A 12,462-nucleotide genomic window follows, 5' to 3' on the forward strand; every position below is an offset into this window, starting at 1 on the left:
CAAAGTGCATTATTATGGCCATGCAGAAGTGTATAGACCCACTTGCTGCCTCGGGACAACCCCTTTAAGTTCTGCGCTTGGTACAATATTTCCTTAGCTGTTCTGATGCTGCACAGGTAGCACGCAGGCGGAGGGCAATATAGATTTAGACAAAGAGGGAGTCGCTAAAATAATTGTGCACAGGCTGCCATCTTGCCTGAGGCCAGCACCGGTTAGGGTAGAAGCATCGAGGCCATTGTCAGTCCCCGTTACACTGGGGGCTTGTCCGGCGGAGAAGCCTTGATGCCGTTGTCAGTTACTTCACATATAAGGTGAGCTGGTGAATAAAACCGCACTGAGAGGGACAGCAACATCACCGCCAACACGTGTGTACGTGTGTGCGCGCGTGTGTGTGTGTGTGCGTGTACACGTGTGTGTGTGCGTGTGCGTGTTTTGTTTGCAATATCTTCTTCAAAAGTCAAAAAGATGAAAACTAGAAGACGATTAAATTAATGAGGAGGGAGTCGTAGGGTAATAAAGAGCATCCAGGCGGCGGCCATCTTACAGCAGAGGCCGCACGGAAATATCCAGACACTCCAGGTCAGAGCTATCGGGGGAGGGGATTATCTAGGAGACCTTTACACGAAAGAGCAGATCATGTCTTGTATAACGGCCGCAGCGCAGGAAAGCATCACACGTCACGGCCGCCATCTTACATCCTGTTCTTTTACTTTAAAAATATCAAGCAGCATATAAAGGGTTAAAACAAGTTCAGAAATTGCGTAAAATCAGATAAAATAAGATTTCACATCCGCGCCGTCAGAGGCGCCCAGTTCACATTTATAAAGAGTCCAACAATGTCGCCATCAACAACGCGCTGCCGGAACCAGGAGGCGAACGGCGGCAGCGCAGTTAGCAAAAAAAAGAAAACTGTATAGATATTCCAAACACACACAAGACTAAAGCATCCGGTCGGCGGCGGCGGCGCTCCGCTCAGGGTTTACTGGGCGCTGACTCGCCATCGCATCCGGTTGGCGGCGGCGCTCCGCTCAGGGTTTACTGGGCGCTGACTCGCCATCCTCTTGTTTTAAACGCTTCTTGGCACGAATCTCATTCATGGCCTCCTCGATGGAGCGGGTGTCTCGCTTATTGGCGACTGGAACTGCAGACAGAGGGGAGACATCGTTAGTGGCGCACATTCTACGTAACCGCTAACCCCCCTATATTTGTGGCCAAAACAGATCCGCAGTCTAAGCGCTGAGGGGGCGGAGCCTGAGTCTCTGGCTTGTGCCCCGCCTCCTCATATCCTGCCGCTTCCTTTCCATACGGCACAGCAGGTTCTTACCGCAGCCGTACGCCTTGTTGGCTTGCAGGGTGTGGGCAGCGTCCTTGGCGGCGATCTTCCCGATCAGGTGACTGTACTTATCTTTGTAGTCGCTGTTCGGATTGACGCTTGATGGCCCCTTCCGTTCATCCTCCTCCGCCTCGCGCTGCGCCAACTCCTGTCAGGACACAAGCGTTAGCAAGTACAACTGTGACCGCAGCGCTCAGGCTCGCCTCCCAGAGTATCAGAGCACACTGACCCCCACTGGCAGCTGGGGGAAGTACATGCACTCACCTTCAGCCTCCTCTTCTCCTCAGCCTTGACCGGGTCCCACTCCTCACCGCAGCGGTACGACTCCAGCTCCTCATCACACGGAGCAAACTCCTAAAAATGGAGGCTGGTGAGACAAACGCCAGTAAGAGGGCCCCCCAACCCTGAAGCAGCGCCCCCCACCTTCTTAAATATCATGACGTATCGACTCTCCTCATCCTCCCCGAAGGAGAAGGACGTCAGACCGGCCAGCTCCACCACGTCGTGTCTGGAATAGGGAAGACGTCAGCAGGCATCACAAGGGGCGAGAGAGGCGGAGGGCGAAAGACGGGCAACCATACTCACAGAATACTGCGCTCAATCTTACTCATCGGCTGGAACTTCTTCTTCGTCTGGGAGTTTTCCTGAATGAAGTCCGACACCTCCTTCTCCATCTACAGGGCACAAACCAAGATGTCACCCTACAGGGGGCGGGGCTCACCACTCCCACCTGTCTGTCATACTGGGGGGGGGGGGGGGGGGTAGACATGGAGTCTCCCCTTTACCTTCTTCCTGAACTCCACCTTCTGCCGTTTCTCGTGCTCCTGCATCTTCTTCAGTCGGGCCGCTTGTTCTGCAAGAGACGATAAACAATCTCCATTTACCCCGTCACGAAGATCTATTGCCATGAGGGTCTCCTACGTGCGAATGGCGCCCGCCCTCCTGCCAGGCATTTACCCCCAGCTGTACGGCCCTGTACACTCCAAGAAAAGTGTAATAAAGGGATCATAACTCACAGATTTGGTATTGTAGTACTTGTACGGCACATGTGCGTGGCCGGAGAGACACGACCCCCAAAGATGGCCGCAGCGCGGGGCCGGAGAGACGCGATCCCCAAAGATGGCCGCAGCGCGGGGCCGGAGAGACGCGATCCCCAAAGATGGCCGCAGCGCGGGGCCGGAGAGACGCGATCCCCAAAGATGGCCGCAGCGCGGGGCCGGAGAGACGCGATCCCCAAAGATGGCCGCAGCGCGGGGCCGGAGAGACGCGATCCCCAAAGATGGCCGCAGCGCGGGGCCGGAGAGACGCGATCCCCAAAGATGGCCGCAGCGCGGGGCCGGAGAGACGCGATCCCCAAAGATGGCCGCAGCGCGGGGCCGGAGAGACGCGATCCCCAAAGATGGCCGCAGCGCGGGGCCGGAGAGACGCGATCCCCAAAGATGGCCGCAGCGCGGGGCCGGAGAGACGCGATCCCCAAAGATGGCCGCAGCGCGGGGCCGGAGAGACGCGATCCCCAAAGATGGCCGCAGCGCGGGGCCGGAGAGACGCGATCCCCAAAGATGGCCGCAGCGCGGGGCCGGAGAGACGCGATCCCCAAAGATGGCCGCAGCGCGGGGCCGGAGAGACGCGATCCCCAAAGATGGCCGCAGCGCGGGGCCGGAGAGACACGATCCCCAAAGATGGCCGCAGCGCGGGGCCGGAGAGACACGATCCCCAAAAATGGCCGCAGCGCGGGGCCGGAGAGACACGATCCCCAAAGATGGCCGCAGCGCGGGGCCGGAGAGACACGATCCCCAAAGATGGCCGCAGCGCGGGGCCGGAGAGACACGATCCCCAAAGATGGCCGCAGTGCGGGTTTTTTTCTATTCCACTGCATTAGGGCTCCCACCCACTAGCGGTTTTTTACTGCGAAATTCGCAGCGTTTTTTTTTTCTGCAGGGGTCTTTGGGCTATGGGAGTTGTAAAGCTAAAAATTGCGATTGCGCAAAATCGCGATTTCGCGGTAAATCGCGATTTTGCGCGATCGCGATTTTAGCTTTACAACTCCCATAGACCCCCTGTAGAAAAAAAAAACGTGCGAATTTCACAGTGAAAAAAAACGCTAGTGGGTGGGAGCCCTTATATGGTACCTTAAATAGTGTCACTGAGAAATACAACCGACGACAACCCCCCCCTGTATGTATGTACGTATGTATATATGTATATATGTATAGTGTGGTGGGGGAACAAGAAGGCTGAGAAGAGAACAAACCCCCGTCCCGTCATTAAGGTGCGGGGAGCTCCTATGACCGCCCGGTGGTACTCGCACATCTTCTACCCTGCGATCCTCCTGATCTGTTTTGAATCAGGGAGCCCGACTGCTGCGGCGCCCGCGTGCCCTTCTGGCCATCAGATGTAGGCAGCTATAATGCCAACAAAACGGCACCCGGACCTGACAGGTGATGGCCATTCCGAGAAGACCCCGAGGCCGCATCACTGGGGCGAGGCGAGACCCATCGGACATGTTACTGTAACACCTGGGCACCCGCCCCGCACCGGACACCCCTTTAATGTTTGCCCAGGCAGAGAACGGCTTATGGCAGCCAATGGCCACTAATACCAGCGTCTGCCCCGTACGTCTACCTGTTCAAACTGTCAGAAGTAGCGCCAATCTGCAGATGACCCCCGAGACTGGACGAACTCAGAGGATGCTCCGCCCCCGCGAGACTGGACGAACTCAGAGGATGCTCCGCCCCCGCGAGACTGGACGAACTCAGAGGATGCTCCGCCCCCGCGAGACTGGACGAACTCAGAGGATGCTCCGCCCCCGCGAGACTGGACGAACTCAGAGGATGCTCCGCCCCCGCGAGACTGGACGAACTCAGAGGATGCTCCGCCCCCGCGAGACTGGACGAACTCAGAGGATGCTCCGCCCCCGCGAGACTGGACGAACTCAGAGGATGCTCCGCCCCCGCGAGACTGGACGAACTCAGAGGATGCTCCGCCCCCGCGAGACTGGACGAACTCAGAGGATGCTCCGCCCCCGCGAGACTGGACGAACTCAGAGGATGCTCCGCCCCCGCCGCGGAAGGGAAGGTTTTCTGTGTGATTCTTGGACCAAAGTCGTGTGGAATAAGAACACATGGATGCCGACCGCCGGCTCGTCCAGGGACACACGGCGCATTCACAGAAACCCACGCCACCCGCTGGTCCACAGCAGGGAGGTTACTGGCCGGCGCACGAGCCAACATGGCCACCTGATGGACACTATGGGGGGGGGGGGGGGGGAGGACTTACAGCTCGTCAAAAACTGGGGATTATCAGGTTGGCGAAAAGGCAGACGTATCGGACACGAGCGCCGGAGACGCCAACCTCTTCAGAACCGCAGAAAGGAGTCCGTCGCCCATCCACGGGTATCAGTGCCACCAAAACCATCTCCATTACTGCACCTCCACCAGCTGACAGCAAGGGGGCAGCGATTCATGCTGCTTGCACCAAATTCTGCCCTCCCATCAGCAGCAGACATCTGGCCCCATCTGACCAGGAGATGTTTTCCCGCTGCTCGGTGATACAAGTTTTGGGCTCTTTTGCCCGCTGGAGTCTTTCTGTTCCTCTTAGACACAATGGCGCTGGAAGTGGTCGCCCGCTGTTATACCATCCGTGCGGAGGAACGGCGAGTTGTGCGTTCGGACACGTTAGTTGGAGCCCCAGCGTTGTATTCAGCTGACTGTGCAGCCTGTTGGTCAGAACGATTCCTGACATCCTCCTCCGACCCCTTTCAGGGATGAGTTGTTTCCGTCCGCAGGATCCCCTTCTGATGGATGTTTTCCTTGATCGCGCCATTCTCTGTATACTCTTCAACCGTTACACGAGAAACACCCCATGGTTGGCGGCGACAACCCCGGCGAGTCCAGCACCGAGGACCGGCGACAACCCCGGCGAGTCCAGCACCGAGGACCGGCGACAACCCCGGCGAGTCCAGCACCGAGGACCGATGCCACGGTCCAGGGGAGAATGCCCATACAGGGGAGCGCCAATCGTGAGAGGGATCGGGGCTGTAATAAAGGGAGGGTGCAATGAAAGAGTTAAGTCCCGTCCGCCCTGCTCGAGCAGTAGTAACAGGTCTGGCAGATTTCCCCCTCCCTTATAGCCGCACATGGATTGTCCCTTTATTTAGGACGGGCTGGAGCTGCAGCCTGTAGAAAACCACAGCAGCCGCCTTCGAGGCGGGACAAAAGGCTAGGACGGCTCCCGAGACTTGGCAGCAATGGACCAATCACAACGCAGCTGCGCCACAGCCTGGCACCAGAAGAGCCAATCAGCTCTCACAATGAAAAAGAAACGTTCCTTCAGTGGTCGCCCTCAGTCCCGGCTAAAACTGCAGCGTGAGAACCCGCCTACATCAAGCACGCAACCAATCATAGCACAACTACGACGTGATGTCCTCGCAGATTGGTCATTGCCTCTTTGACTGATACGCTTACTGACCAATCAAACTGCAGACATTCGCCGGTCTGGTTTCAAGACGTAGCGAACGACCAAACGACATTGTTGGGGCTCTGAGCCTCCAGCGCTCGGACCGACATCACCTCCGTGCCGGGTTAATGTAACGGACTCACCTCTGGCCTTCCGCCGGCTCTCCTGGTCCCCGACCTGAGGCGGCCGCTCCATGGAGCTCAGAATAGAACCGAGCAGATCCGCCATCTTGGATCCTGTGACCGGCGCGCGCCCGGCCCTGAAGGTGCGCGCGTTCTTAAAGGAGCAGCTGCCCTAGTCGTCTCCACAACCTTAAAGCGGCAACCAGTGTTGTGTCTCAGGTAAGCCAGAACTTCCGGGCCAGCATGGTTGCTATGGGCAACAGCTTTCATGATGTCGCCATGACGACTGACCACAGTCACTTATATAAGACTAGCTGATATACCCGGCTTCGCCCAAGTTAATTTGGTACTGGTGTTTATCTGGTGTTCACACGGAAAATCTTCTGAAGCCGTGGTTACTTTAGAGATACTGAGGAAAAAGGTATGTTCACCATTTTGCATAGTTCTCTGCGTTACCCAGGAAACACCACGGGGAGGTAACCATGCGACGTTTCCTTCATATAAAATGACATCAGGAAGTGAGAGAATTAGATTACATACGTAAAATTTGGACACTAATTCTTTTGCTCATAGAATTCAATAATCGAGTTGGGACCCATTAGCTTTTCCTATTTATGACATAATCAATGCTCGTGCCAAATTTCATGTTTCTATGACACCGGAAAGTGAGAAAATTAGATTCTGTACGTAAACTTTCGACGCCAATTCTTTTGCGCTAGAATTGAATAATCGCGTTGGGACCCATTAGCTTTTCCTATTTTGGAGATAATCTATGCTTGCGACGAAATTCATGTTTCTACGATATCGGGAAGTTGGAGAACTTTTGGCCAGTCAGTCAGTCAGTCAGTCAGTCAGTGAGGGCTTTCAGCTTATATATATATACTAGCGTACCCGTCGCGCGTTGCTGCGAAGACAGACATACATACATACATTCGTTTTTATATATCTAGATGACGGCAGCAGCGACCACTGAGGTTTTGTAGGCCGCTGCTTCCCCCTTGCAGGCTGAATAAAATAGCCGTTGTGTGGAACATCCAATTTATCCGGCTGCTGTGGCTTCTTGGGAAGATAGCCTAGTACATGTTTGCCCACTTCCAACTCCAATGGAGACTGACTGTAAATGGCTGGCGTGCTCTAGTATTTATGGTTCCAAGCTGTACGTGTCATTGCATACAGTCTATCTATCTATCTATCTATCTATCTATCTATCTAGGTTATTGCATACAGTCTATCTATCTATCTATCTTCCCAGGAGTGTACTCAACAACTTCCCAAAGTTTCATGGCGATCGGATGAATGGTGTAGTAGCGCATAAAGGACAAACAGACACGCACGCAGACACGCACGCACGCACGCAGACAGACATACATTCAATTTTATATATATAGATATATATATATACACACATTTGGTATAAGTTATACATCCCCTGTATATAGTGATATGGAGAATGCTGGTATAACCTGGGTATCTCCTGTATATAATTATATATGTACAGCTGGTATAAGTTATACATCTCCTGTATATAGTGATATGAAGCATGCTGGTATAGCCTGGGTATCTCTTGTATATAATTATATATGTACAGCTGGTATAAGTTATACATCCTGTATATATAGTGATATGGAGCATGCTGGTATAACCTGGGTATCCCCAGGTTATATTTATATATGTACAGCTGGTATAAGTTATACATCTCCTGTATATAGTGATATGGAGCCTGCTTGTATAACCTGGGGATCTCCTGTATATAATTATATATGTACAGCTGGTATGTGTTATACATCTCCTGTATATAGTGATATGGAACATGCTGGTATAACCTGGGTATCTCCTGTATATAATTATATATGTACAGCTGGTATAAGTTATACATCCTGTATATATAGTGATATGGAGCATGCTGGTATAACCTGGGTATCCCCAGGTTATATTTATATATGTACAGCTGGTATAAGTTATACATCCACTGTATATAGTGATATGGAGCATGCTGGTATAACCTGCGTATCTCCTGTATATAATTATATATGTACAGCTGGTATAAGTTATACATCCTGTATATAGTGATATGAAGCATGCTGGTATAACCTGCGTATCTCCTGTATATAATTATATATGTACAGCTGGTATAAGTTATACATCCTGTATATAGTGATATGGAGCATGCTGGTATAACCTGGGTATTTTCTGTATATAATTATATATGTACAGCTGGTATAAGTTATACATCTCCTGTATATAGTGATATGGAGCATGCTGGTATAACCTGGGGATCTCCTGTATATAATTATATATGTACAGCTGGTATGTGTTATACATCTCCTGTATATAGTGATATGGAGCATGCTGGTATAACCTGGGTATCTCCTGCATATAATAATATATGTACAGCTGGTATAAGTTATACATCTCCTGTATATAGTGATATGAAGCATGCTGATATAACCTGGGTATCTCCTGTATATAATTGCGCACTTTACATACAATTAAAGAAACACATCAAAAACCTGCATGCAGTCTTAAAAAAATATGTATATTGTTTAAATCCGCATGCAGTTTCATAAGTCCATATGTGGTTTTTGAATGCCGCAGTTTATTTTATGTGTTCTTAAATTGTGGTTCAAAAATGCAACAAAAACATGAACACAGCCCAAGGGGCTACTAACAGATTTTCACCTAGTACAGGAAGTGAGTCATGCTTGGATATGGTTACAGGTGTGTGTGTGTTGGGGGGAGGGTGGGGGACGGAAGTTTTACACCCAAGTCCCTGAGCCTTTAGCTATGCCTCTAATCTCTCCCTCTTCCTGCAGATTACTCCTGATGCCCTTTTCCTGCAGACTGATGATCTCACCCACTTCTGCAGAATACTCCTGATGACCACACCTACTCCCTGCAGACTAATGTGTAACGGTTTTCAGGTACTGGGTTGCAGCCTCATGCGCAGCAAAAAGCCACAGGTCTGGAGAGTAGTCAGATAAGAGCCAGGAGTCAGCAATGGGAGCTCTCAGCTTGCAGTACAATGGAAGAGGCAGATAGCGTAGTCAGGAAGTAAGCCAGAGGTCAGTATCAGGAGGTCTCTGTTTGTAGTACAATGGAGAAGGCACATAGTGTAGTCAGGAGGAAAGCCAGAGATCGGCATTGGGAGGCCTCGGTTTGCTAGCAGAGGAGCAGGCAGAAGAGGAGCTTGATCAAGGCTTGTGGAGCACAATAATCACGCAAGGAAGGAGGGGACAGGGCCAAGTTAAATAGAAAGCATAGCAGGATCTGGGAAACAAGGATAAAGTATGAAGGGGAACTTCTCCAAAGGCCTAGATGGTTTACCAGGGAGAACTGCCGCTCTGAGATCGAGTCCTGATATGTCTCCTGATGACCACGCTCTCTGTGACTTCACCCTCTCCATGCAGACCACACCCTCTCCCTGCAAACTACTCCAGTCTCCTGATAACCACACCCTCTCCCTGCAGACTACTCCGGTCTCCTGATAACCACACCCTCTCCCTGCAGACTACTCCGGTCTCCTGAAAACCATACCCTCTCCCTGCAGACTACTCTGGTCTCCTGATAACCACACCCTCTCCATGCAGACCACCTCCCTGCAAACTGCTCCAGTCTTCTGATAACCACACCCTCTCTTTGCAGACTACTCTGGTCTCCTCTCCTGATAACCACACCCTCTCCCTGCAGACTACTCCAGTCTCCTGATAACCACACCCTCTCCCTGCAGACTACTCAGGTCTCCTGATAACCACACCCTCTCCCTGCAGACTACTCAGGTCTCCTGATAACCACACCCTCTCCCTGCAGACTACTCAGGTCTCCTGATAACCACACCCTCTCCCTGCGGACTACTCCGGTCTCCTGATAACCACACCCCCTCCCTGCGGACTACTCCGGTCTCCAGATAACCACACCCCCTCCCTGCGGACTACTCCGGTCTCCTGATAACCACACCCCCTCCCTGCAGACTACCCCGATCTACAGATAACCACACCCCCTCCCTGCGGACTACTCCGGTCTCCTGATAACCACACCCCCTCCCTGCAGACTACTCCGATCTACTGATAACCACACCCTCTCCCTGCGGACTACTCCGGTCTCCTGATAACCACACCCCCTCCCTGCGGACTACTCAGATCTACTGATAACCACACCCCCTCCCTGCAGACTACTCCGATCTACTGATAACCACACCCCCTCCCTGCGGACTACTCCGATCTACTGATAACCACACCCCCTCCCTGCGGACTACTCCGATCTACTGATAATCACACCCCCTCCCTGCAGACTACTCTGGTCTCCTGATAACCACACCCCCTCCCTGCGGACTACTCTGGTCTCCTGATAACCACACCCTCACCCTGCGGACTACTCCGGTCTCCTGATAACCACACCCCCTCCCTGCGGACTACTCCGGTCTCCTGATAACCACACCCCCTCCCTGCGGACTACTCCGGTCTCCTGATAACCACACCCTCACCCTGCGGACTACTCCGGTCTCCTGATAACCACACCCCCTCCCTGCGGACTACTCCGGTCTCCTGATAACCACACCCTCACCCTGCGGACTACTCCGGTCTCCTGATAACCACACCCCCTCCCTGCGGACTACTTCCGTCTCCTGATAACCACACCCTCACCCTGCGGACTACTCCGGTCTCCTGATAACCACACCCTCACCCTGCGGACTACTCCTGTCTCCTGCTGTCCTCCCCCACTCACTGGCAACTATGGCGAGCGCCATATTTCTATGCTATGGCAGAGTTTACACTGAATACTGTGTTTTCACTGAAATGACCTTTGAGGTGACATATAGTTGTAACATGAGAGCTTGGAGGGGCTTCCTGCCGCCACTGCTTCCCTCTACTGATATACAAGGAGAGCAGTGAGAGGTGGGAACCTGGCAAGGACAGTGATGGCCCAGAGAATGGAGGGGATTATAGTGAAGGCTCTACTGGCGGCCGTTGTGTTATACACGGTGCAGGGTGTATGGGCCAGGTGCATGCAGATAGAAGTAGCGGATCTGCTGCAGCATTCCAAGTCTGCGCCTTCGAGCTCTGCTGTAGCTGTAGCCCCATTCGATAAGGTAAATCCGCATGGAGCACCAGGTGCAGAAACAGCATCGAGAGGAAACAGCTATTCTTTTTTACATGATATTGGTGAAACAGGACAAATGGAGAGCCAGGATGAGATCTCATCGCCTCCCAATTAGGGAGGGAAAGATGAAATTACCTGTGGCAGAACATTATTCTAGTCACGGACACAATATGGAACAGATGAGTTGCCATACTAATGGGCAACTTCAAGATGCAGCGTCACAGAAGAATGTGGGAGTGTAACTTCATGGCCATTTTTGATACCCTCAAGAATGGAATGAACCTCGGAGTGGGGTTCTTGCATCAGTGGAGAATATGAAAGGTCTGGAGGTCAAGAGGGGTGTCCTTGGGAAGAGCACCCGAGGGGTGAGTGGCATCGTCTCTTCTCAGGAGAGTACCCGAGGGGTGAGTGGCATCGTCTCTCCTCAGGAGAGCGCCCGAGGGGTGAGTGGCATCGTCTCTCCTCAGGAGAGTACCCGAGGGGTAAGTGGCATCGTCTCTCCTCAGGAAAGTACCCGGCTGTGAGTGGCATCGGCTCTCCTCAGGAGAGCACCCGGTGTCAGAACCGGCAACTCTCGGGGCCGCCGTGCCCGCACCACCGGTCCGGCCACCCGGGGTGCAGGAGCGCGGCGCAGAGGTACCCCGGTTCTTGTGATCTCCCCGGGCCGCTGTAAGACTGGTCGCCGCCGGGTTACTAGGGAGGCAGCTGGTGCTTCTAGTGTCCTGACTACCAGGCTGGCTTCCCTAGTAACTGTCTGTGCAGCTAGACTGGGGGCGTGTCCCCAGCACCGCCCTGATTAGCCCTGCTGCTGTCAGGCTCCCCGCCCCAATCAGCTTCTGGGGCGGGAGCGCTGACAGCATTTAAATAGGTGTGTTTTCCTCTCAGGCCTCGCCAGTGTTAGTTTGGTTCTCCAGCTGCACCCGCGTTTATCCTGACTGCTCTTGTGACCTCGGCTTTTCTGACACCTGCTTTTGGACTTGACTACGTTTTTGCCTGACCCCTCCGTACTGCGTACCCTCTTGTTGCCGACCCGGATTGTCTGACCATTCTACCGTTGCTTGTCTCAGTGTCTGTTTGTCTCCCGTGTCCCGCTTCCCTAGTGAGGGTAGGGACCGTCGCCCAGTTGTCGCCCTGGGGGTTAGCCCAGGGGGGCAAGTAGGCAGGGACAGGGGTTGCGGGATATCTCAGGGACCCCCATATCCCGGACACTGTCCTGACAGTAATACTGGCCGAACTAAGGTCAGACCCTTGCATCCGCCCGGCAACTTTGAGCCCCTCGATGGAGGCCGTGGCGGCTGTAGCGAACCAGGTCCAGGTCCTTACGACCCTTGCCCAGGACCTAACAGCCCGCTTGCAGCCACGGGAACAAGTGGCAGCTGCAGGTCCCATGCAGCCCTCGTCCGCTCCAGGAACGATGTCAGAACCTCGAGCCACGCTTCCGGATTGCTTCTCCGG

At 53.3% G+C, this 12,462-nt stretch overlaps 1 protein-coding gene across 1 annotated transcript; it reads right to left on the reverse strand.

Moving 5' to 3' along the window:
* Positions 1–691: 691 nt before the first annotated feature.
* SPAG7 (sperm associated antigen 7) lies at positions 692–6,051 on the reverse strand. The gene is made up of 7 exons (XM_066593901.1): positions 5,932–6,051; positions 2,119–2,186; positions 1,919–2,007; positions 1,757–1,841; positions 1,598–1,687; positions 1,325–1,481; positions 692–1,141 (listed from the first exon to the last, which is right to left on the reverse strand). Exons 1-7 carry the CDS (start codon positions 6,014–6,016, stop codon positions 1,029–1,031), a joined length of 687 nt encoding a protein of 228 aa, XP_066449998.1. The 5' UTR covers positions 6,017–6,051; the 3' UTR covers positions 692–1,028.
* Positions 6,052–12,462: the final 6,411 nt, after the last annotated feature.

This window comes from Eleutherodactylus coqui, chromosome 2 (genome assembly GCF_035609145.1).
Source record: "Eleutherodactylus coqui strain aEleCoq1 chromosome 2, aEleCoq1.hap1, whole genome shotgun sequence".
Classification (NCBI taxonomy): Eukaryota; Metazoa; Chordata; class Amphibia; order Anura; family Eleutherodactylidae; genus Eleutherodactylus; species Eleutherodactylus coqui.